Genomic DNA, 26,675 nt, shown 5'->3' with positions numbered 1-26,675 from the left:
TGTACGTGCGTGCGCGCGCGTGTGGCGGAGGGGGTGGGGGCAGAGCTGAGTATTATGGTCTGTCGTTGCGAGGTAACTATGCAGAGTTCCGTGCGTGTGGGAGGGAGGAGGGGGGGGGATTATTATGGGATGTCTGCCCCCTTTGTGTGTTTGTGAAGATGTTAGCTAAGCCGTGCCTCTGAGGCTGGGGGAGCGGAGGGGGACAGCGCAACGTGTTCGGCTCAATCCGTCGCGCGCTTTTATTTTGGTGGTAAGTTGTCGGATCGGCGGCGTATTTTTAACAGTCGCGCGACCGGGCGACGTCAAAGTTGTGTTATTACGAGGAGAGAGAGAGAGAGAGAGAGAGAGAGAGTGGGAGAGAGAGGGAGAGGGAGGGAGAGAGACCTCGACCCGGGACCGCACGCCACGCCGCGGTAAGTTTCCGATGCGCAGGGGTTTGGGGCTCCGATCGCCCAAAGTTTCCCCGCGCCCTGCGAAGACGCGGAGTCGGGATTTAGGTGTGTTTTTGATTTTAAAAATTGTGAGTTCGCTGTCGCCGCGGCTCCTTCCGTTCGCCGCCAAACACATGCGAGCTCGGCCCCGGCGAACGATCACGTTGTGCGGACGATGTAGTTGTCCAACTTGTGTGAGTGTGCAGGTGTCCAGCTAAGACGCCGGCAGATTTCGGGATCATGATCAATTGAGATTATTAACCAGCTCTTCTCTCCCTCCTCCACCCCCCCACCCCCACCACTCCTCTCTGGACCCCCCTCCCCCTCCTCTCTCCACCACCACCACCAGCCCCCGCGTCATTCTCCCTCCTCCCTTGCCGAGCGAGCAAGGTTTAAGAGAGGATTAATTCGATTTGCCTCAAATAAAATAAAAAACAAAAACAAAAAACAAAAAAAACCCAGCATGTCCGGCAGCGAGGAAGAGAGGGAGGACTTCGGAGCCACGGACGACCACTCGCTGCTCCACGGTAATGTGTCTTTAAAGCTCCATCTCACTCCAGCCGGGGTCCGCGCTAACGCCAGCTAGCCAGTTAGCCAGCTAGCTAGCTGGCTAACTGGCTAGCTCCCAGCAAGCGGCCGGGTCGCCACTCGCCATGACAGATTAGTTAGTTAGATTAGTGAGCTAACTAGTCCGGGGTCCAGTTGTCAACTCCAGCCGCTGGCTTCTCCGGCAACTCGGACCTGTCAAACTTAGAGGAACGCTACGAAGCCTCCCAAGTTCCAACCCGCGCTGCTCTGACATTTTCTCTCTGTGTGTGTGCTTGTGCTCTTGTGTGTGTGTGTGTGTGTGTGTGCGTGGGGCGGAGCGACGCGTGCACGACCATTTTGCCGAGTGGTGTGAGTGGGTGGTGCTAGTGCTGTTATGGTGCAGTGTGTGGTGTGTTCTGTGTTCCTGTTTTGGGTTTGTTGTGTCTGTTTGGCTGTTTGTTAAGGTTGTTGTGTGTGTGTGTGTCTCTGACTGAGTGTTTGGGTTGTCTGCGTTTGACAGTGTTTGGTTGTGTGTTTGTATTATTGTGTGTGTTTGGGTAATTGTGGGTGTGTTTGGGTCGTGTTTGTGTGTGTATTAGACTGCATGTTTGAGTTATAGTGTGTGTGAGTGTGTGTGTGAGACTGAGTTTAACTGTGTGTGTGTTCTGTCACTGGCACCAGATGAGGATGAGCTCGACGAGCCTGTGTCGGATGTGGAGCTTCCCAAGTCCAAGAAGAAGAAGAAAGCCAAGAAGAGCAGCAGGGAGAGCCGCAGCAGCAAGAGGCAGAGACCCGTCAGAGAGGTACGTCGTGGCCTCGGTTCCGGTTCGGCGCGCACGACTGCGGCTGCTCGGAGTCCAAGGTTTGGTTTGCGTTGCCAGAAACCGCCCAGGGACTTGCTTGTCTTTTATTTTTCCTGGGTTTGGTACTGATCTTAGTCTCTCAAGGTTTCTTTTATTGTCATGACCACAATAAAACATGCGTGGAGGCAAATATTGCTGCTTGGCTATGAAATTCTTATACGTCCCGCCAGCCGGCCCAAAAACATGAATTAAAAAATTTGGCAAAAACAAGAAGCACGGAAAGAAGGTATCGATGTATGTACAGCTGAGTAAAAAAATGAATTAAGAATGTTTGGTTATACCTAACACACAAAACATTTATATTTGGAGTTAGTTGTTTTCAAACAATTTATTGCTGCTATTGCAGTACGAAACATATCCAAACCCAAGGATTTATGTAAAAAAAGATATGGCGGTAACATTCACACACCAATAACGCACACATTACAGTTTATAGCTATTTGACTTACCCAGAGCCACCCTTGCCCCCCACCATCACATATAGTTACAAATATCACTGAATTCACTATTACAAATGAAAAATTCACAACATCTTAGTGTGATTTGAAAATGTTTGGAGGATATATCAATTTTGTCCTCGCGATCAACTTCTGGCGAAGGGTGTGTGGAAATGAAATCCTTTTGTGATCAAAATAATGATCGGAGTGCCTCTTCGGTGCAGGAGCTCCCCGTCAGCTCCCCGGAGCCCCTGATCGGAGTGGAGCCTGCAGAGAGGGATGCCGAAGAGGGGAGAGTGCGGTCCGAAAGCGAAGGAAGCGATTATGCTCCCGGGAGAAAAAAGAAGAAGCGCTCCAGCTCCGCCAAAGAGAGGAAGAAGGGCGGCGGGGCGGCGGAGAGAGGCGGCAGCTCATCCAGCTCCAAGAGCAAACGTAAAGAGCCGGAGCCGGAGGACGACGAGGACGATGACGATGATAACCAGGTGAGAAGGGTAGACGGCTCCGGCACGGAGTGGACTTCATTCATCGAGTCACTTCCTCTGGGAGGCTTAGGCAGACATCAAAACTTTAAACTGAGATATGAATAAATCACCTGCACCCCCCCCCCCCCCCCCACTTCTTTCCTCTCCTGCCACAGCCTAAAAGCTCCACCCAGCTACTGGAAGACTGGGGAATGAAGGATATTGACCATGTCTTCACTCAGGAGGACTATAGCTCGCTCACCAACTACAAAGCTTTCAGCCAGTTCGTCAGGTTAGACACCCAATTAACGAAACATGATGTTGGTGCTTGTCGGGTATTAGTAGGACCATCCAGATTACTCGATAAGATGAAAATCTACCTCATTGGATCTTCAATTTCATTAATCTAGCGGAAGTAAAAAAAACCAAAAAAAAAAACCCACATCATTTAATAGGTACCTAATATAATATTGAGGTAAATAAAGCATTTAATGTTTGTAAATATTTGTGGTAAAGATATTTGTGGTTTTGTGCCTAAAGTAAGCTACCTACACTGAGATTTTCATTGCAGACTTTATTATCACAATAATCAGAAGGATAATGAATCCTTCTGATTATTGTGATAATTAAGTCTGCAATAAAGTCATGTGCAACCTTGTGCTTGTGTCTGTATTTGCGTGCATTCTGTATTTGTGCATTCACGCAAACACATTTTTTATGTAATTAACTTCACTAATTGACGGGATATTTGATCAGGGAAATAATTGTCCATGACAGCCGTGCTCCCTCTGTGCTGAACAAGTCATGTTTGAGTAGAGAAACTGTGGGGGGAAAAACACACTTTTTTTTTTTCCCCCCCTCCTTAGGCCGCTAATTGCGGCGAAGAACCCGAAGATTGCTGTATCTAAAATGATGACCTTGATGATGGCCAAGTGGAGAGAATTCAGCACTAACAACCCTCTCAAGGTAATGCTCACGAGGCAGCGTTTACCAAGATTGTCCTGCGTGCTAAATACTGTGAATAAGTTGCAATTAGACGGATACCCTAGGCACAAGTTGAGCCTCACTCCAACTCGCTCTGCGTTCTGTAGGGCTCTGCCACTGCCAACGCGGCTCTGGCAGCTGCCAACGTGGCTGCGGCTGTGGAGAACATGGTGGTGGCGGGGGCAGATGGAGGTGCAGAAACGTCGCCTGCCCCGACGCCGGCACCTGCTCCTACTCCAATCGCGGTGCTGCCGCCCCCGCCGCCCCCCGCACCTCCCCTTCGCAAAGCCAAGACCAAAGAAGGCAAAGGTAAAGAGTCCTACTTTACATGTCAACTTCGTTAGTCTTAACATTAAGGGGATATGATGAGTGTTTTTATTTTTGTCACAATTGGAGATGGCACAAATACCCAGTATCTGTACTGGGCTGATACCAACTAAAAATGCTAGATCGGATATCGGAGGTGCAGAAAAAAGTTTAGAATTCCGTTCCCTTAAAAAAAATAAAAAATAAGTAAATAAAGTTTTTCCAGGCTCTGTCAATCATCTGGATCCTGGCTACACACTTCCAAACAGACAGTTCTCTTTGGTAGAGCTTGATCTCTACTAAGTACGAGGAAGTGTCCAAATGTATCTCCAAATGTTTGGAAAAAGTCACAGCACTGGGTTTCACAAATTGACATCTGGAACTCAGACATGTGTCTGAAGTCATGTTGGCTCGTATTTATTCCCGTAATGTAGTGAAGTGTTTATTTGAGCAGGGAAGTGCGTCAATTAAAATGGCAAATTTAAAGTTCACTAATTGTTAAAGAGAAATAATATTGGCTTGATATATGGTATTGGCAGATACTTGAGATTTTGGTGTCAGGGAAAATAAAGTGGTATCGTGCCAGCTCATCTCAGTCACAATTGTATGAAGATTGAGTCATTTCATTGTATAATGTACTTTTATAGCAACCAATAACAACAATGCCAATCTGATTGTAAATTCTTTTTTTTTTTCTTTTGTTTGTTTGTTTGTTTTTTTTGTTTTTTTTTTTAAACAGGTCCAAATGCGCGCAAAAGGTCTAAGCCCACTCCTAAACCTCCGCCAAAGCCCAAAGCTAAAAAGGTTGCTCCACTCAAGATCAAACTGGGAGGTCTGAACAGCAAGCGCAAGCGCTCCTCTGTAAGTTCCCGTTCTTCTGCCCATTTTTTTCAGGCTCTCAGTGACTGAATACTTTACAGAGTAATACTACCAATAATGGTATTACAGTGACAAGAAATTCTACCCTATCTTAGCCCCTTTCCCACATGGAGTCCGTAACATTGCCGGATTAAAAAAATCCGGCAAAGGCATTTGGTGAACAAGGTAACCGCCTTGTTCCAACATGCCAGAGGCTGTTCACCTTGGAGACCTGCCGCGGATATAGCTACGCCCTGGCGCGAGATTTACCTTCTTCATTCCCCACATAGCCTCCTTTACGAAAAACAACCCTATTGAGTCTGTTCCCACATCGATGACTGTTATGGATACAGTACGTGATGCTCGCGCGAGAGGTGTCTAATATCAATATCATGCGAGACTGGGCAGCAGAATCGGTTCTCCCTCTCCGCTTGCCCCCTCCGGCTCTGCGCTGCGGGCATGCGTGATGCAGCACTTGTGCCTGGCGCCACCCCACGGTCGCACCGCACCCCTGAGTGGCATTTTTAAGGAGAAAAGGAATGACATTTAAGGCCTGTCTCTGTAGACACTGGATGTATTTAAGTTTCTCGTCTTTGTAGCCGAGCTCCACGTTTCTGATCAGATTCTATATTTTTCCCAATTTTTTTTCTTCCCGGAAACAATTCAAAAAATATATATATATTTGTACGAAATAAAAACACTATGTGCTTCATTTGGATTTGGCTCCACCCCCACTTTACGGCAATGTTACTGCTTCCAGCCCCACATACTTTCATTCACAGCCGTACCGGAAATTTGCTGGAAATTTTACTATGTCGATGGCGAGGACATTTAAGGGAAGACTTTTACGGAACATCGAGACCGGATCCCTTTCCAACTTGACACGGATACGGAACATTGCGAGTAGATTTATGGCTTTCAGTTCAAGTGGGAAAGGGGCTATAAATAACACTCCATCATTTGACAAGTCTTCTATTTTGTCGTCCGTCCTCTTGGTTCAATCTCGCTGACTCTGCCTCCGCTCTGGCCCTGGTTGAGCAGAGTGATGAAGACGAGCCAGACGTCGACAGTGACTTTGAAGACGCAAACTTCACTGTGTCGGACGGATCCAACCGCACCAGCCGTTCCAAGAAAAAGCCCAAGAGCGCCAAGAAGAAAAAGAAAGGTTGGCATGGAAATAAAAAAAAAAAAAATGAGCCAGTGGTCGGGCCGTTAAAATCCCCCCATGTTAACTTTAGGATGATGGAAACCATGTTTTATCGACCAGGGCTGGGCGATATGACAACATCAAATGTACAATATTTTTGGGCGAATATTTTGGGAATGACTATTGACGCTTTTATAAGATAGGGATGTGGTTGTTATGACCAAGCAGGTAGAGGCATTGATTAGAACAGTCTATGAAGTTCAGAAAATTGCTTTTACTTCACAGTAACGCAGCCTTAAAGACAACTTTTAATTATACTGCAATATTATGATAACGACAATCCCATACAATGTCTCTTCACAATATCTATATACGGTATATTGCCCAGTCCTATCACAGACATTATTCACTCAACATGTCACAATCGGCCAACGAGTGTCTTGTTCAATACCTCTCATGTCGCTCTCTTCTTCTCTCAGTGGAGACGGAGGACGGTGACGGCTATGAGACGGACCACCAGGACTACTGCGAGGTGTGTCAGCAGGGCGGGGAGATCATTCTGTGCGACACCTGTCCCAGGGCCTACCACATGGTGTGTCTGGACCCGGACATGGAGAAGGCCCCCGAGGGCAAGTGGAGCTGCCCCCACTGTGTGAGTGCCTTGATCCCACCACCTTGTGGTGTTGAGAAGCCCAGTACGTTATCGGTTATGGGTCAAGCCCTCGAACACCAGCTTAGGCACAGACAGCCAGTGCCTGAGTATTCATTGACTGCAGTGTTTAGGTGGGGTGATTATTATTTGTGGGTTTTTGTTTTTTTTCCCTGACACCTCTGTTTGTCCTCCCTTTCTTTTCCGTTCACCCCCCCCCCTTCCCCTCCTGTACGCTTTACTCATGTTGCCTGCTGTCCTATTCTATTCTCCACCTCCTCCCCCTCGCCTCACCTCCCCTCCCCCCGCACCATTTCTCAACCCTGCTCCACCCCTCCCACCACACGCACACACATTCACCCCCCCCCCCGTGCGCACAAATCCCCCGCACCCCCTCCCTTTTTCCTCTCACTCCGTTCCGCATACCTTCCCTACTTGTCACACCCACCCCCACCCTCCACACCCTACACCACCACCCACCCACACTAACATACACACGCACACAACTCCCTTTTATACCCTCTCTCCACCAGGAGAAAGAGGGGATCCAGTGGGAGGCCAGGGAGGAATTGTCCGATGGCGAGGCCGAGGATGAGGAGGAGAGGAGGGACGAAGGGGTGGAGGAGGAAGACGACCACCACATTGAGTACTGCAGGGTGTGCAAGGACGGTGGGGAGCTGCTGTGCTGTGACACCTGCCCCTCCTCCTACCACATCCACTGCCTCAACCCCCCCCTCCCTGAAATCCCCAACGGAGAGTGGATATGCCCCCGCTGCACGGTGAGTGCTGTGCATCGGCGCGTGTGAGCTGCTCTGTGCGTGTGCGTGTGGGCGTGGGCGTGTGTGTGTGGGCGTGCATGTGGCTTGCAGATTCCATCTTGTGCATGCTTGTGCGAGAGATAAAGAGACAGAGCCTTTTTCACTTTGTGTGGGGGCGGGACACCTACCGATTTAAGATGAACTGCATGAGCCAGAGAATATTAATTAAGCGCTTTATTACCTGGTGTTCTGGTCGTGCAGCAGCACTAAACTCAAGGTGTCTGAAGGTCCTTTTATTCATTTATTTATTCATTTTTTTATTTATATATTAAAAAGAATTCCTTTAAACAAATATTGGTCCTTAAAAGTCATTAAATACGCCTTGAATTTTAATTTTTGAGGCCTTAATTCCAACATAAATATTTATTCAGATTGTATTTTATATATATATATATATATATATATATATTCATATTCCAAAGTGAGTGAAGTCAACATTTTAGATGTTATAACAACTAAACTTGCCACTTGACCTCATACTTGCCTTCATACTTTATTCTTACCTGTTCTAGTGAACCTGACTCCCCTAGAGTCTATCTGCTGTACTTGCCTGTAGAGCGAAATCTAAGAAACCTCCTGTACTTACTTGTCGAAAGTTCTGTGGAAAAACAGTATCTGTTCGATTTATTACAGGACAATCACTTCACACCTCGCTGTCTGACCCAAAGAAAACTCTTATAACAGCTCATCGAATAATATAGTTTATAACCTGCCCTCTTTCTACCTAATGCTTCGCTTTGCCGTGTACCAAAATAAATGGTACTTTCCTGCAATTCTTGTGATGTGAAAGCGATGATTTATCCAAAAATCAGTCTTAACTTTTGTTAAAATTTGTCTTAAACTGTATTCAATATTCTGATACCTGCATTCCAATAATGAGGTTTCCTATGAATGGAGGTCGTTTGTTGCAGCTTAATCCTCATTACCTCCTTTACTCCCTCCTTCTCCCGGCAGTGCCCACCCATGAAGGGCAAAGTCCAGAAGGTTCTGACCTGGCGCTGGGGCAATGCTCCAGCCCCCACACCCGTCCCACGTCCTGCTGACCTGCCAGCTGATGCTCCTGACCCCCCACCCCTGGCAGGTCGAAGGGAAAGGGAGTTCTTTGTGAAATGGTGCAACATGTCTTACTGGCACTGCTCCTGGGTGCAGGAGCTACAGGTAGGAGCAGATGCACACACTGTTCACAGTTGAGCATGAGTATATTAACTTGTATATTGAGATGGATATGATGTTTGTTTTTCTTGTGATGTAATTAAATTGTTAATTTATTGATTCAGTTGTTATTCCCCAACTCCCTGTATTCAACCTTTGTTGACCGTGTCCCTTATCTACAAAATCACTATTATTGTTGTTTTTAAATAAGAAGAAAGTGCCTTTTAAACTGAAATTTTGCTTTGTGTCTTTTTTTGTGGTATTATTGTTGAACACACACATACACAAGCTATATTTTTGACAAATACCTTTATCATTTGGCGATATTTTGATGACTGTTGGTGCATTCCTACGATATTAACACACAAATATTTGAGAAACAATAATTGGTCATGTGGGTAATTATGACCAAGTATTTTGCATTACGTTACTGTAATGCAGCCTTAAAGACAAGATTTAACTAAATTGCGATAACCAAAATCCCAGACAATATCTAGTCTCATGATATCGATATTACAATGATAATGCTGTAAATTTTGTGTTTTAAATTTTTATTCCTAATTTCGTCTTTTTATCACTTAACCTGCTTTCTGTCTGCCCCTTCCCCCTTATCCCTCAGTTGGAGCTGAACTGCCAGGTGATGTTCCGCAACTACCAGAGGAAGACGGACATGGACGAGCCTCCACCGGTGGATTTCGGGGGCGAGGGCGATGACGACAAAAGCACCAAAAGGAAGAACAAGGACCCGCTGTACATCCACATGGAGCAGGAGTTTTACCGCTACGGAGTGAAGATGGAGTGGCTTATGATCCACCGTGTTCTCAACCACAGGTAGAACACGATCCCTCCAACAGAGCCCTACATACACAATACTTCTTGGGTTAATCTGTGAAATATAGATAATTATGAAAACATGATGGGCATGATGATTGTATGGAATTATTTCTCTCTATTAAAACACCAAGATGCACACTAAATGGTAGTATTCACTTTTTAAAGAGCATCTAGAAAGGTGCTAATGATGTTTCGATACCCAAATTCCTGGTCTAACTGTGTCCTCTCAGCGTTGACAAGAAGAACAACGTCCACTACCTGATCAAGTGGAGAGATCTTCCCTATGACCAGGCGTCATGGGAGAGCGAAGACATAGACATCCCTGAGTACGATACGTACAAACAGACCTATTGGAATCACAGGTACACAGTTTACACAAGATGCTAATCTAAAGTTATCTCTTGTGGCACTTTTTTATTGTAGTTTATAATATAAACTCTTGTATCCTGTTTCAGAGAGCTAATGGTGGGTGAAGAGGGCAGGCCTGGTAAAAAATTGAAGAAGACAGTTAAAGTTAAGAAGGCGGAGAGACCACCTGCCAACCCGGTTGTAGATGTAAGTATTTTTTGAAAAAGAATTAACAAGAAAAATTGTGCCGGTCATTTTCGCCTCATACCTCCACATTGCAATGCTAGTGTTTTTTTTAGTGAAAACTGTTCTTTTATGTTTGCAGTTTTGGTTAAATGATGCTTAGGTTGATGGCTAACAAGTCCTAAAATTTGTATTGTTTGCTGTTTTGTCCAGCCGACTATAAAGTTTGACCGGCAGCCTGAGTACCTGGACAGCACAGGCGGAACCCTACATCCGTACCAGCTGGAGGGACTGAACTGGCTGAGGTTCTCTTGGGCCCAGGCCACAGACACCATCCTAGCCGATGAGATGGGGTTGGGAAAGACTGTGCAGACTGCAGTTTTCCTTTATTCCCTTTATAAAGAGGTATGTGTTTAAAAAAAAAAAAAAAAAGTTTAATTATTTTCATTACTCAGTCAGTTCCAGTATTTCAGTCTTGTTTGATTTAAATGTTAACAATTGTTTTCTTTTATTTTTTATTCAAAAGTGACCCAAAACCTGTCCTATCCTGTATTGTCCAGTCTGCCCTCCCCCAACCAGTCAGTGTTAGTGGGTTGGGTGACAGACTTGTGACGCACAGTAATGTGGCCCATTAAAGGGGATGAGTCCAAAGGAGGGGACTCTATCCTAAAGGCAGGGCAAGACAAACCCAACTGCTGACTCGTCTTTTGAGTTAAACTTTATTGGATGAAATGTTTTGCTGTTTTAACTTTGATCCTCATGGCACCAGGGACACTCCAAAGGTCCGTTCCTGGTGAGTGCTCCCCTGTCTACCATCATCAACTGGGAGAGGGAGTTTGAGATGTGGGCCCCCGACATGTATGTGGTGACCTACGTGGGGGACAAGGACAGCAGGGCAGTCATCCGAGAGAACGAGTTCTCCTTTGAAGGAAACGCCATCCGTGGAGGGAAAAAGGCATCCAAGATGAAGGTAAGGACATCCGGGAGTAGATGACAACAGAAAACATTAAAATATACTTTTGGGGAGAGGTTTTCACACCATCTGCAGACGGGGAGAGCCAGCATGCACACCTAATAGGGGGCCCGATGGACGGTGAAACAGGAGGACAGGGTTAATCTCTGCTGAGGCAGGCCCCTTGCCGCCTAGTGGAGATGCAGGAGAGCCAGGCTGCCATCCAGCAACAGTAGCTGCTGGCGATCCAGCAGCAGGCCCTGGTAGAGCTGATGGGCCAACAGACAAGACAAGGCCCTACTGCGAGGGCCGCTCTAGACTTCAGACCACGTGCCACAGATTACGGTGCCACGAATGACTGAAGCAGCTGTTCGGGGGAGGTCTGTTAGGGGACCGACCGCACAGCACTGAAGTTCGGAATAAAGCAAACGCTCGCCCTCATTGCAACCAGTGGCAACGTGGCGATCCCCAGCGCGAGGAGATGAGGTGCGATCCTGCACCAAAGCATTGCTCGGCCCACGGCCAGTCGTCTCCACGCTGCTCCGCTGACTCCGGGTGTTTCCTACGGTCGCAGCTCTGGCTGGGAATCCCCGATCTTCAAAAACCCTCATTCAGATGCTCTGTGGCTTCCCCGGTCTGCCCTCCACCCTGCAGCATGCAGGCCAAGTTGTGCGATTACTCCAGCAACATGGTACTGGCACTGGTGTGGGAACCCAGCCTTGCTGTCAGGAGAGCGAGATCAAACACGCAGCAGCTTTTAAAAACTCCGCTAATGACCTCAATCTCCTGCTGCTGCGGCCAATTTGGGTTGCCGGTGTTGGCTATACCCGCCTGCAGATGGCGCCAAAACCACTCCCCACTACCCCGATACTGTAGGAAGAGGGGATCTTGAGAAAGTCGTCAGTGATAGCTTTGTGTTGATGTCAAACATGTCATTATTTGTAGTGCTACGACTTAAGGTGTGTGAGAGTGTAGGGGAAACGATTTGCACAATTAACGAGGGGTGTCACGATTTTTCAAATCCACGATTCGATTTGACTTTCAATGTGATTTTAAGGTCATGATTCCATTTCCGACTTCAACATGTTTTTGTTATTTTTTGTTATATATGTTTTTTTCCAGAACAGACTGCTATGCAGAGTTAGTCTTGATTTGTAAAGAAAACACTTGTTTATCAATACATAACTTTTAAGTCCAATCACATGAAGTCATTATAAATAATGTTTCTTTTTTTGTAGTGGAATAAATATAAACAAAATATCTCATACAACTTCATAGATAAAATAAATGCTTGGGAGCCGTAACAAACTTTTCAACACACTGCGAGTGCGTCTCTTTGTGTCCGTGTCCGCTCTGTATGTCTCCAATCACACTTTTTTTCTAATTCTACTCATATCCCAGCATTATGTTCTGTTAAACATTATTATCTTATCTTTGATATCACAATCAATCATATCCATGACATTGTCTGCTATTATGGAGTGCGGAAAGCTGGAACAGCTCAGCTTCAGCGATACAGTACAGTTTATTTTCAGATAACGTTAGTTACATTAGAGTCACATTTATTTTGTCTTGACCGCCCATATCGAGGCGATCAAGATCCATGTCGGACAATATTGTCCACAAAAATACGGGGAGAATCACAAACCCGCTTGTGATTTTGAAGGTTGAAATGGAATGCTCATTTCGATCGGTTTTGCATCAAAATGGTGACACCCCTACAATTGACTTTGCATTGTTAAAAACAATGCAGCTTATTAATTTATCTGTTAGTGTATTTAACAAAAAAAGGCCATACTGGTTTAGAAGAGAACAAAAAATGTATTTGATACAATTTATAGTGCAAAGTATTTTGAGGCCTTAAGACTATTTGCAGAGGTGACTATTTTGAAGTATCTTTCTTACTTTACTACTTGGGCAGTAGAACTACCCAAACCACTATCAACTAAAAACACAGTGGCTTAGCCGCTCTATTTAGGGATCTGACCACACTCCTTTTAATGTGTTTTTTACAGAAAGACTCAACAGTGAAGTTCCATGTCCTGCTGACCTCCTACGAGCTTATTACCATCGACCAGGCTGTGCTGGGCTCGATCGAATGGGCCTGCCTGGTAGTTGACGAGGCCCACAGGCTCAAGAACAACCAGTCCAAGGTGAGAACTAACTGAAGTCACTACAGCCTGTCGCCTGTATCTAAACTGTTTATTTCAAGACCAGTACACCATAGGATAGATCTGTGTTGGCATTAAAATGTTGTATTGGTATTTGTTAAAGCATTTTTTGAGCCACAGTTTTATTTATTTTGGATTCCAGGTACTATTTTGCTGAAACAAAATTAGTTGAGTGCTATGAATAAAACGAAATAATAAAAATAAAATCTTGAATCTTAGCAAAGATGCACTCATGGTTTTACCTCTTATTTTTGGTATTTTATCACAAATTTGTTTTGTCGGCATTCAGTTCTTCAGAGTGCTGAACAACTACCCCCTGCAACACAAGCTGCTTCTGACTGGTACTCCTCTTCAAAACAACCTGGAGGAGCTGTTCCACTTGCTTAACTTCCTCACTCCCGAGAGATTCAAGTGAGTAACCTGCATGCTGTAAAGCCCTCTGAGATTTAGTGATGTATTATACTTGTAAGGCAAATAAACCCCATGTCACTCTGTCACTTAATGTTCTATTACTCAACATGTTTTATTTATTTTTTTATTATCTGCAGCAATTTGGAGGGTTTCCTGGAAGAGTTTGCAGACATTGCTAAAGAGGACCAGATCAAGAAGCTTCATGACATGCTAGGACCTCACATGCTGAGAAGACTGAAGGCCGACGTCTTCAAACACATGCCCTCCAAAACTGAGCTCATTGTCAGAGTGGAGCTCAGCCCCATGCAGAAGTGAGTGATGATGGGATGCTGGGGTACAGTTTGATGACAGGGCTCATGTAGGAGATTATTTATCATTGCAGTATTCATTGTTGAGGCTAAAATCTTTTTGTTTGTTTTGATCCAGGAAATACTACAAGTTCATTCTGACACGCAACTTTGAGGCCCTAAACACGCGTGGGGGAGGAAACCAAGTTTCTCTTCTAAATGTAGTGATGGACCTCAAGAAGTGCTGTAATCACCCCTACCTTTTCCCTGCAGCAGCAATGGTAAGGGTGAAATTGGCTATTTAGATTTAAATTCCCTAACCTAACAATCATAGTTTGATACGTTCAATCAATCATTCTTTATTGCCAGTAATTGATAAATATTTAGCGGCCTCAGTACTGAAGGGTTCTCTAAAAACATTGAATGCTCTGATCATCCATCTGCCTTGCTCATTCAAACTTCCTAACTGCAGGAGGCACCAAAAATCCCAAATGGCATGTATGAGGGCAGCGCCCTGACCAAGGCCTCGGGGAAGCTGATTCTGCTTCAGACGATGATGAGGAAACTGAAGGAGGGAGGCCACAGGGTGCTGGTGTTCTCCCAGATGACCAAAATGTTAGACCTGCTGGAGGACTTCCTGGAGAACGAAGGATACAAATACGAGAGGATCGACGGGGGAGTGACTGGAGGCATGAGACAGGAGGCCATCGATCGATTTAATGGTGAGATGGCTTATTTTATAGAAGCAAGTTATACCGTTTTTACACCAAAATTAGCAGCTATACGCAGGCTTTTTAAACACACATAAACCTGCTAAAATAGACGATCCCATTGCCAGGAGAAATTTCTTTTTTTTTTTTTTTTTTTTTTTTTTTTCTGGTGCATCACATTTGAAGTCATGAACACGCTGGAAAAGGGGCGTATCATGGTTGCAGTGTGATTAGGGGGGGGGGCAAAACAGTAGAGGAGACAGCAGTTTAAACAAACAACACAAAAAAAGTCGTCACCGAGCAAGACTCGGTTCCCTCCGTTCCTACAAAAGAGCCGTTCAAAAGAATCGGATTGGTTGTATATCTATACTGGATCGCTAAAGGGCCGGTGAGCGCAGCAGTACTTTAGCGTTTGGGAGTGTAGATGATCCTCCGATTCGGAGACCGGCTTGGAGAGGTGCTGGAGTCCCTCGGAGCCCTGTGTGGAGCCTGGTGGTTCTCCGCTGTGCTCCCTACGGTGCGATCCCCACACTCAAAACATTTCATGTCCCCCCCCCTCCAATAATATCTTGTGATTATAAAATAGCAATATATATAGTATAATCTCATCAAGAAAGGTCTAAAGGTTTATTTATATAAGTTTATTGTATGGAAAATGAAAAAGGTAAACCTGACTCAGAGAATTTGAGTGGAGTTTTTTTTTTTCTATCTATTTCCCACATGTATGAAAAAACATTTTTAAACACAGCTGAGTTAAGGGAAAGTCACGTTCCATCTCGTTTAAAAAAACAACAACAACAAAAAAAAAATGTCCGTCTCCGCTCCCTGTTGCTTTCAGTTGCTTTGGGACTTAATTTCTTAAAAACTGGATGTTTTTGTGTAAATTCTTAACTTGTAAATAAGAAATCCTGCACTTCTGTAGCAGGCAGACCGCATTTATATTACATTATAATATGTTCTTTGCGCCATTGAATTGGAATTTTGAATTGGAATTTTGCACAATCACCCAGGCCTAGTTCGATATCAGGCTGAAACATATCCGTATGAATGAATATCACCAATACCAAAATCTGATACCAAGAATCATATGACACATGTCGGGTATTTAAAAGAAGGGCCTTGCTTATCTGCTTTTTAAGACACAAGGAATAATGTTTATTTATCTAGCTCTTAATGACAGTAGTCTCAAAGGGCTTCACAAGCTACACCTTTCACATAGAAATTAATCGATTCCCCTTGTCTTAACCCCCATCGGGAAGGAAAAACTCTCAGGAAAAAACATTATATAATGCCTAGGTTATATACTATAATATGCTATGTTAAACCACACTGTTTTGGAGTGTTATCACTTTCATTTAAACTAATGGATCTGCACTCTGTATCAGACGATGTTTTAGGTAGAGGTTTCACAATCTGTATTGGCAATGCTTTAATTTGGGAACATTTTTATTAATTATTTTCTGTTCCATCCCGCCAGCTCCTGGCGCTCCCCAGTTTGCTTTCCTCCTCTCCACCAGAGCTGGTGGTTTGGGCATCAATCTGGCCACGGCCGACACGGTCATCATCTACGACTCTGACTGGAATCCACACAATGACATCCAGGTACACAGACTCCATCTTAATCCTCACATCCATGACACCTATGGATATTGAATTAGTAGCTTGAATACACTACTTGCCCCCTAAACCTTCTGTGTGCTTTTCCCTCGCAGGCATTCAGCAGAGCTCACCGTATTGGTCAGAACAAGAAGGTGATGATCTATCGTTTTGTTACCAAGGCCTCTGTGGAGGAAAGAATCACACAGGTCAGTGAAACTAAACATCTAAACTCGGGCTGTCACATTTATGACTTTTAAGATAGCGATTCATTTTCAAATAAGATTTGCAATCTTTGCATCTGCAATCTTTATTTTATGCCATCGTATGAGCTTATAAAAGCATTATAATAAAAAACACCAATAATACATGCTGCAGAAGAGCTGTCTATTAACATGTAACATTGGAATATAACATTTTCGCTAGACAGTTCATTTGTCTCAGCCCAACTGATGAAAACATAGCTGATTTACATCTCAACCATACCTCTAACCTCAAGTGCTATAAAAATACATCAGAACAGTAGCTGTTGTTGATTACATACTCAACCCGCCCCTTAACCCCTGACCTACATTCCTCAGGTGGCAAAGAAGAAAATGATGCTGACCCATTTGGTTGTGCGACCCGGCCTGGGCTCCAAGACGGGATCCATGTCCAAGCAGGAGCTGGACGACATCTTGAAGTTTGGAACGGAGGAGCTTTTCAAGGATGAGCTCGGTGAAGGTGCGTCCACATCAGCGCTCCCCGACCCTCTCCTTTAACAGTCAGCCTGGCTTCCTGCTGCAGCAACGCTGATGCTAATCACTGTTTTATTATGCATTCCGACCCGTCATTATAACAGGGGACAGCAAGGAGGATGACAGCAGTGTGATCCATTATGACGACAAGGCAATTGATCGTCTGCTGGATAGGAACCAGGACGCCACTGACGACACGGAGCTCCAGAGCATGAATGAGTACCTCAGCTCCTTCAAGGTGGCTCAGTATGTTGTCAAAGATGAGGACGATGAGGTAAGTGGTAGGGAGTCAATGTCTCGCGAAGTTGGGGGGGGTTATTGATTATATAATAAAATATCTATTATTATTATTATTAGAGTTTTTATTTTTATTTATCTGTCTGAGAGAACGACACCACCTGCGAATGATTAACTAGTGGACTCGTTCTTTGGGATTACGTTAGACGACGCGGACACGGCTCTCCGGCTGAAAGCGCTCCGAAGCAGGAAGTGATGCTGCGTTGGCGGGAACTTGGAAAACTGCAATGTGTGTCACAAATGACTGTTTTCCTCCTCTCAGGAGGAGGAGGTTCAGCGGGAGGTAATCAAGCAGGAAGAAAGCGTGGATCCAGACTACTGGGAGAAGCTGCTTCGTCACCACTATGAGCAGCAGCAGGAGGACCTGGCCCGCAACCTGGGCAAGGGCAAGCGAACGCGCAAGCCGGTCAACTACAACGACGGTTCGCAGGAGGACCGAGGTATAAGACGGGGTAACAGAACATTGCACAACGCAACCTTACTACTTACTCTTTGCTTGTGATGTGTTAGTCTTCTTTGTGGATTTTTTTTTTCTCCCATTATTAGTGTAGTGTAATGTGATGGGAGGTAGATAGTGCATGCTATACAGCAGTGGTTCTCATCCGGTCTGTCATCAGGATCCACATATTTAAAGTGGAAATCCATAAAATTGTTTTTGGGTGGATTACACTGAAAGTCCCAGAATTCCATTCGCAAATATATTGATTTTATATTATGATTTTATATTTTATATTTTATAATATAATATATTGATTATTATATTGTTTTTCAGTGCGTCGTTCCTTTTTTTGAATATTCACCGATATCAAATTATTTATTACAAATTCTGGAACTGCAGGCCCTGTTTGGGCCCCACCGTTTGAGAACCACTGTTATATTTTGTCTTATATTAATTTTTTTTGCCGTGAATGTTGGCACTGTGTGTTTGTGCTGGTCTTGTCCTGTCCTGTACGTCCAGTTTGTGTCACAGCCAATTACAGTTTGACGAGAATTCGTCATCGTTCATCGTCTGTCAATGGTATTGTATTGTCCTGAAATTGGAATATCATCATATTTTTATTTATTTTTTATTTTCTGATATTTGACCATATTGATAAATGCAATGGACATGAGTTGGATTCTTTAGCATGGCATTAGATATACATACAGTATAACCAGATACTGTGATTTGTATGGATAACCTGCAAAATTCCTTGTTAATATCCACATCATCGATTCTTCCAAATCGTCCAGCCTTCTTTAAATATTTACACATACATTTTAGCACTCTTCCATCGCTGAGGTCATGCAATGCATTCTTCTCGACATACAATTAAATATGGTCATGATTTATTTTTTTCTCCCTTTCCTTTTACGCGGAAGGCTTAAAAGGAGGTAAAGACAACATGATGTTGTTTTTGTGATGACCCTGGTGGACTAACTGACACCATTTTGTTTTCCATCAAGTGCTGATAGCAGAATACCTTAGGAGACCTCTTGAATAGCCTGGTGCTCTGTTCCTCTGTTCCCCTGTCCACGCCCAAGCTTCTATACCCCTGAGCGACATAGAAGTGAGAACCCGAAAGATTGAACAAATCTTTTCCGAAGCGGAAAAGATTTATCTAGTGGATCGATAGCGCCCCCCTCTGTTCAAAAAGCTTAGTTGACCGTAACAACTATTAGTGTAGTTTGGATGTGTTCCGTCTTTGTCCTTAGCTAAACACTGTCGATGATAGGAGCTGCTGCTGGAATGTATTTTATTCTAATATTCTTTCCCTGTGTGGTGTTTACTTCACCATCTCTTTGTGAATGCTTCCATTAGATTGGCAGGAGGATCAGTCCGACAACCAATCAGATTACTCTGTGGCCTCGGAGGAGGGAGATGAGGACTTTGACGAAAGGGCTGAAGGTAAGGATTCAAGTTCTTAGCAATGCAGCCAGAAAAACATGTAAAGTGAGCGGGCAAATCTTCCCCTAAGGCATTGTCTGACGTGCTGGTTGCCAAATGTAGTTTTGTCTGTGTCAATCTTTCTATTTGGCACTTGTGATTCTATTGAGTGAAAAAGTTCTAAGATAAGTAGAAAGCATGTGAAAATGGGAACAAGCTTGTAAAGATAAATTAAACTAAGCTGTATATTAATTGTACTGTTCGGACTCCTTCCTGGGTTTTCATGCGCAACTTAATTTCTAATTTCCATTATGCAAGTGGAGTTTTATGTCTTTGACAGAGCTCGACGGTGCGGGCGTTTCACTTGCATTTGCGACTAAAAATAGCAACATAGTGCGACATACCACCAAGAGAAGTCACGTGGAGCCCCAGTAGCAGCAGGCATTGGACGCTGCTATGCATCCGTGCATCCACGTCTGAGCCGATTGTCATGAAATTTGGTTTGTTATTAACGTGAGAACTTGAGCATGATACTGGTTACTTATTGAAAATAAATGTAGTTACTTGGGGCGGATCTCATCAGCTCTTTGCCAAAACATGAACCTTCTGAACGGCCACAAACTTCCCCTGGGACACGCAGGCTCCCATCTATCAATAGGCAACATCAAGTGGAAATTATGTAGAATTTCAGCTTTTGTGAGTTTCACCAAAAATTGAATATTTCTATATCTATATATCTATATCTATCTATATATCTGGTTGCCTGTTATTGTATTAATAATTTTATAAATTCATTAATAAAATAAATTAGAGTTTTTGTTTCATCCTTTGTGTCTAAACAGACTGAGCAGACTTTTTTGGCATTTAGAACTAAGAAGAATTACTTTATTATAGAATTGTTACCGTTCATACGTTATACTGTTTATACAGCTTAAAGCAGTTTAAAGTATAAATATCACGTAACTATTGACTACAGTTTTAAGCAGAAATAATTAAAAACCTAGTTCACTTTTTGTCTTCAAATAAATGGTATTGATTTGCTTGTAAAAAACACATTATTTGATACATTTTCATTGTGCCCACAGTTCTTTATGTGCTCCTTGTGGGGGGAAAAGTAGGCGTCAAGCTCCATTTTAGGTCTGACCCTTCTGCATGAGCTCATCCTATCCCTTTTTTATTTTTTAAATTTATGTTTTATTTTTTATTTTTTACTTCAGCAAATGCCCGCAGGCCGAACCGCAAGGGGCTGAGGAACGACAGGGACAAGCCCCTCCCGCCGCTACTGGCTAGAGTGGGAGGAAACATTGAGGTGAGTTGTGTCCTCAAATCATTTGGCAAAATCAGCTGATGATAAAAAAATATATATAGTTTGTTTGTGAGAAAATCGCAAAAGAATGCAGTTTATTTGAGTCATTAAGTAGGATTAGCCTAATGACCATGAAATGTTTTAGTGGAAATCTCACAGAGGAAATAATTTCACAGAAACTGCACTTATAATCAGTACTAGCATTGACACTTATTGTACGTGTGAACATTTTCTGAAAGATTTTATGGAAGTCACTATTGTGACCAGCACATGAAAAAGTAGAACCAAAACCAGCCTGCAACAAAACACTGTATAGTTTCAGTGTAATGTTTTCTTCATAGCTCCTATTCACAGAGTTTGGAAGGCTAAGAGTCGGCGTTTTAATCCCAGATTGGCACGGATTTGATCTTGTGATCCTGCAAAACCTGGCCTCGTCTTGAGCGTGGTGTTCTCTCCAGCCGCGCTCTTCCTCCTCCTACTTTCATGCAGCGTTTCACCTGTTCACTCCTTTTATCTGTCAGGTGTTGGGTTTCAACGCCCGGCAGAGGAAAGCCTTCCTGAATGCGGTGATGCGTTATGGGATGCCTCCCCAGGACGCCTTCACCACCCAGTGGCTGGTCAGGGACCTACGTGGAAAGTCGGAAAAGGAATTCAAGTGAGTACTTTTTTTAATTGAATTTAATTTTTTTTTATTCTCAAAATGATGATGGGAAGACATGAACTAAACTTTTAGGATTTGACTGTGATGTCAGACTAAAACTATTAAACCTATGTATCACCCTTTGTAATCACCGAGTCCTTCAATGTAATGAATCACAATTGCGTGCTTTAGATTTTAATTATATAAGTAGACGGTGTAATATATCTTAACGGCCGTTTCTCAACACCAAGTACGCAAAGTCCGGACTTGCGGACTTGGTAGTTCTGACTTGGCAAGTTCGACTCGGGAGTACAGACTCCCGGGGACGGGAGGACGCAGGACGGTCATTCTGCGAAATGCATTCTGGGATACTTGGCTGTCCCAAGTCCACACAAGTCACCACCGACGCATCCTTGATAAAATGGGCGGAGCAAAGTCCACATCCGGGCATTTGGATTGGACTTGGCTTGGTGCGGACTTTGAATTGGAACAGTGCTTGGGCTGCGACTGATGACGTTTGACAAGTCCACAAGTACAGACAAGAACGCAGATTGAGAAAGGGCCAATATGATAACACATAATACATTTCTCCAGAGTTCTTTCCGTATTTTTCTGTACAATGATTAAAGAAAAAAATAATAATAAAAATCATGTTTTTCCTCTCAGGGCCTATGTGTCTCTGTTCATGCGGCACCTCTGTGAGCCGGGCGCTGACGGAGCAGAGACCTTCGCTGACGGCGTCCCACGTGAGGGGTTGTCAAGGCAACACGTACTAACCCGCATTGGAGTGATGTCTCTCATTAGGAAGAAGGTGTGTCATTATTGATGGATTTATTATTGATCACCTGGGAAGGGGTGGGGTTTTCTTGGCAGTATAAACAAAACAAACGAAGTAGTTTGTTACCAGGGTGTCCACAGCTCCTTAAAAAGTCTTCATTTCTTTTTCATGTGACTATATGCCTTTTTTAAGTTGATATTTTTGGTGAATGAGGTAATAAAATAATGATTTGACCGTCTACAATTTCAGGGAAGCTTTCCATTTGTGGTTGTCTTTTTTTTTGTGTCATTCCCTGGTCAGTTATGTCAACAGGGGAGTTATTGAGCAGCACTAGCACCTCGAACATGAGACACTGTTTCACAATGCATTTCATTTGGAAAAGTGTGAAATATTTGTAGCCAACCAAACAAAATCACATTCTTTGTTTGCTGTTATTAAATACTATTAATATTGGCAGACCATATAAATGTATTTTCAAAATGAGCGGAATTTGGGGAAATCACCAAAGGGGATATTTCTATATTATCTCTATAGATTTCTACATGAAAGTCAAGTTTGTTGCTGTTTGTCCCACTGCTTCTCTTTGCCTCTGAAGGTTCTGTGCCCTTGCCAGCGTGGCTCAACTCACTAGAATAAACACTGGACTGACGTGTTCTCCTGCCGCTTTGCATCTTAACAGGTGCAGGAGTTTGAACACGTCAACGGCCAGTGGTCCATGCCTTGGATGGCAGAGTTGGAGGAGAACAAGCGAGCGGCGGCCCTGGCCGCTGGAGAGGATCCCAAAACCCCGTCCACTGGGACCCCAGGGGACACACAGCCCAACACCCCTGCCCCCGGTACACACACACACACACACACACACACACACACACACACACACACACACACAGACTTATCTATCATTTTCACTTTGTAACTAGATTTATTTTCTGTTTTGACAGAGGATTTGATGAAATTAGAGGACAAAGAATCTGAGTTCAAGAAGGAGGCAGAAGAGAGCAAAACAACGAGCAGATCAGAAGATCCTGAGGTGGACATCTTACTACTTCTGGCTACTCTGTTGTATTCCTTATACTGGTTGGGTTTCACCCTCTTCCATGTTTATTTTTCCCTTGATTTCATTGTTTTTTTTAATCCGCTGCACCCTCCTAGATTATTGAAATCCCGGACGAGTTTGAAAAGTCCCCAGAGCCTCAAAAGAAAGAGGAGGATGTCGAGCCTATTGCTGCAGGGAAGGAGGAGAAGGAGGTGGAGAAGGAGTGTGAAGACAGGAGCAAGGAGAAAGAGGATGCGGAGAAATCGGCAGAAGCGACTGAGAAGGAAACGTCCGCGGGGGAAAGTTTGAAGGGCAACACAGATTCAGAGGAGGCCAAGGCTCAAGGTGAGCGTGATTTCTTTTAATTTGGGTTTTAAATAATTCAGCTCCATGTGTACCAATGTTCCTTCTGTGGTGATTCTACCTCCGATGTTCTCACTTCAGCTGAAGAAAACAAAGAGGACAAGATGGACACCAGCTCCCCCACAGAGGAGAAGAAAGGTACGGGAAGTTGAATAAATATGCAAACCTTTTGAGCAACGGGAAAGAACTATGTTCAGTGTTTAATTGGGGAAATAAATGATTCAGTAAAATGTTTTATTCTAAAGATGTACAGTGGACGAAGATGTGCATATTTATTCATTATTCATTCTCCATTGTTTTTTCTGTCGGTAATTTCATAGTTTATAATAACCCAAAAACCTGGTCTATACATAATTCATGACTATGACTAACTTTATGAGTGTTTATTCCCTGTATAGTCATTTGATGTGTGTGCATGACGTACTGCTTTTCTTTAAATGAAGCCTTCACCCACTCGTGTCTCCCAAATCCTTCCCCCAGAACCAAAGGAGGAGAAGGAAGCAGTGAAAACAGAAGAGTCTGGAAAGCTGCAGAACGGCGAGAACGCTAAAGAAGCGGCGAGCGCAGCCGTCATCAACATCGGAGAAGAGAAGAAGAAGGCGACCAAGCAGCGCTTCATGTTCAACATTGCTGACGGGGGATTCACAGGTGTGTGTGTGTGTGTGTGTGTGTGTGTGTGTGTGTGTGTGTGTGTGTGTGTGTGTGTGTGTGTGTGTGTGTGTGTGTGTGGTCAAGAGAGAATACGGAGTCTGTGTATTTGTGCTTGCGCGTGTAAATCTTATTTAAACATTAGTGGTAGAGATTACTTCAAGAAGCACGACCGGCTCCGTAGCCCTTCAAGCCAGTGTGTGTGTTTTATTTATACAAATACACGCATTAATGTAGCTGACAGATAATTAGCCTTCTTCACTCGTTTTCTCCTTTTTCAGAGCTTCATTCTCTGTGGCAGAATGAAGAGAGGGCGGCGACCGTTACTAAGAAAACCTTCGAGATCTGGCATCGTCGCCATGACTACTGGCTGCTGGCTGGCATCATCCAGTATCCTTACAGGGCCAAAATACTGAGCCATAGTTACTTTTTTTTTTTTGTCCTCCAGCTGTCTGTTCCTCACAAGGCCAACCCCTATTTGTCTGATGTTATGTTACCTTATTTTGAAATCAATTCCCGAGTGGACAGAGCAAGCATCCGCCCAAGTTCTCTTGATGGTTGACTGGTTTTTAATGTGAACTCATATCCCTCCACCTCAAAACAATATGGTGGCTTCACACATTCAGATCACTTCTCTGTATTGGTCTGGCTATTGAGTCATGACGGTTCAGTGTTGCCACCTCTTTGCGCCTCGCGTCCTCAGGTGGGAAGTGTTTCCCCCTCTTCAGACGGTGATGTTATGAGCTCTTGACCGCTGCGTTCCTCAGACACGGCTACGCTCGCTGGCAGGACGTGCAGAACGACGTGAAGTACGCCATCCTCAACGAGCCCTTCAAAGGGGAGATGAGTAGAGGGAACTTCCTGGAAATAAAGAACAAGTTCCTGGCCCGCAGGTTCAAGGTTTGTGGACTAGCTGCGGGACATCTTTCTCTGTCCTCCTCTCTGTCTTTCAACATTTCGCTTCCCTTTTCCAGGGTACTCGGGAAGTTAAAGTCCGCAAAAGTATTCAATGAATTTGACCAAAAAAATCAAGGCCTTCAAGTCAAATTGATCCTTCACTGAGAGAAAAGCTGCGGTGCACCGGGGCAGTCGCTGTTGGGTCATGATTGGATCAATTTAAAAGATTTTGATGCCTATCAGAAATAAATTAAATAGCATGTATCAAGGCAGAAAGAATACCACATCAGCCTTTTGAAATAGCCTGTTTAAACATTTTGGACCTTTTTTTTTTTTTTTTAATTATTATTATTTTTTTTCCCCCTCTCCCCCAGTTATTGGAGCAGGCCTTGGTGATCGAGGAGCAGCTGCGCAGGGCAGCCTACCTCAACATGTCTGAGGACCCCGCGCACCCTTCAATGGCCCTCAACACGCGCTTCAGCGAGGTGGAATGTCTGGCCGAGTCCCACCAGCACCTCAGCAAAGAGTCCATGTCTGGGAACAAGCCGGCCAACGCCGTGCTGCATAAAGGTAAGCGCTCCTGCCACGCGCACAATGCCGACGACCGAAAGGAATAAAACAAATGTGACGGTGAAGGCTCTCATAGCTACTATGGGCAGGACTTCAAGAGCCTTTCTGAACACCAGCAAATATTTATATACATAGGCATATTCCTTCTATCTATTCCATTTTATTTCAATTTATTTTTATTGTATTTTATTCTATATATTTTTTATCTTATTCTATAAGTATTCAACTTACTGTATTACGTTTTAGGAGTCAGTTAGTCGGTCTATTAGAAAGGAATTTTCTACTTTTTATTTTATTTTATTTTTTTATTTTTTCCTAGGACATATTGTGTGCTATCACCGGGTGCGTTGCATTACATTTCACTGCATATATGTATGGAAGTATGTATATGTATGTGACAAATAAAAATCTTGAATCTTGAATCTTGAGCTCCCATCCCCTTTTGTTTCAGTCCTGAAGCAACTCGAGGAACTGCTCAGCGACATGAAGGCCGACGTCACCCGTCTGCCGGCGACCATCGCCAGGATACCCCCCGTCGCCGTGCGACTGCAGATGTCCGAGAGAAACATCCTGAGCCGACTGGCCAGCCGCGGCCCCGAGGTCACCGGGCAGAACCAGTCGCAGGCCTCGCAGCAGATGCAGGTGCCGCGCTGAACGCTCCCCCAGCTCCCGACCCGTCGACCGGCGGCCCCCCCACTTCACCCCCCCGTAGCAGCCGTCCTGACCCCAACCCTCCCCCCCTCCCCCCCGACCCCAGCCACCTTGTACTGCGACGCCAGGTCACTCTACCTCCCAATTCCACAGCCACAGTCGCATCTCTGGACTCGGGCTGTGCTGCCGGGCCCTCATTCGACAAAGACTGGAACCGTAGGTCTAGGGTAGGATAGCGGAGAATGCGAGAATTGCTTCTGTTACTCTTGTGTCTGTGGCTGAATAGAAGCAAGTCTCTTCTCCTTCTCCTCTGCAGTGGGAATTCTGAATTTAACCCCGCTAACCTGAGCACTGTCTTTGTGACTGGACAGCGGCAGCTAAACTGACCTGCCGCTGTCCTCACAGCAGGGTTAAATGTGTGTGCGTGTGTGGCTTAAGTATCTGTATCATAAAGTACAAATCGCTAGGCGGGAGAGTGGCAGCATACATGTATTATTATTAGTACGTCGGTGCTTTGGCATCCATTTTGGAATATCAATTGAGACAAGGGAATCGGTTATGCTCATTTTCATGTTGTGTGGAATCTTTCGTTTTGTGTGCGTTCCCAGGCTCAGGTTCCCACCTAAAGTGTGTGTGTGTGTGTGTGTGTGTGTGTGTGTGTGTGTGTGTGTGTGTGTGTGTGTGTGTGTGTGTGTGTGTGTGTGTGTGTGTGTGTGTGTGTGTGTGTGTGTGTGTGTGTGTGTGTGGTCGGTCATAAAA

At 44.4% G+C, this 26,675-nt stretch overlaps 1 protein-coding gene across 2 annotated transcripts; it reads left to right on the top strand.

The window, feature by feature from the left end:
- The first annotated feature begins 44 nt into the window (after positions 1–44).
- chd4b (chromodomain helicase DNA binding protein 4b) lies at positions 45–26,675 on the top strand. Of its 2 annotated transcripts, none has more exons than XM_080005455.1 (40): positions 45–72; positions 781–958; positions 1,641–1,762; positions 2,484–2,741; positions 2,897–3,012; positions 3,587–3,686; positions 3,812–4,013; positions 4,750–4,871; positions 5,910–6,033; positions 6,495–6,667; positions 7,198–7,443; positions 8,437–8,640; positions 9,254–9,465; positions 9,699–9,830; positions 9,924–10,023; positions 10,213–10,404; positions 10,769–10,969; positions 12,967–13,104; positions 13,412–13,533; positions 13,671–13,844; positions 13,960–14,101; positions 14,293–14,542; positions 16,008–16,132; positions 16,243–16,335; positions 16,708–16,849; positions 16,968–17,137; positions 17,423–17,600; positions 18,962–19,048; positions 20,245–20,336; positions 20,855–20,988; positions 21,640–21,784; positions 22,431–22,587; positions 22,693–22,781; positions 22,904–23,132; positions 23,232–23,288; positions 23,631–23,798; positions 24,080–24,188; positions 24,566–24,698; positions 25,070–25,265; positions 25,717–26,675. In XM_080005455.1, the coding sequence occupies exons 1-40, from the start codon at positions 55–57 to the stop codon at positions 25,917–25,919; spliced, it is 6,033 nt and encodes a 2,010-aa protein (XP_079861581.1). In that variant the 5' UTR covers positions 45–54; the 3' UTR covers positions 25,920–26,675. The 2 variants fall into 2 exon arrangements, with proteins under 2 accessions (XP_079861581.1, XP_079861580.1); XM_080005454.1 differs by having other exon boundaries at positions 17,423–17,612.

Source organism: Zeus faber (genome assembly GCF_960531495.2).
Source record: "Zeus faber genome assembly, chromosome: 8".
Lineage (NCBI taxonomy): Eukaryota > Metazoa > Chordata > Actinopteri > Zeiformes > Zeidae > Zeus > Zeus faber.
This window is presented reverse-complemented; position numbering and strand designations above follow the sequence as displayed.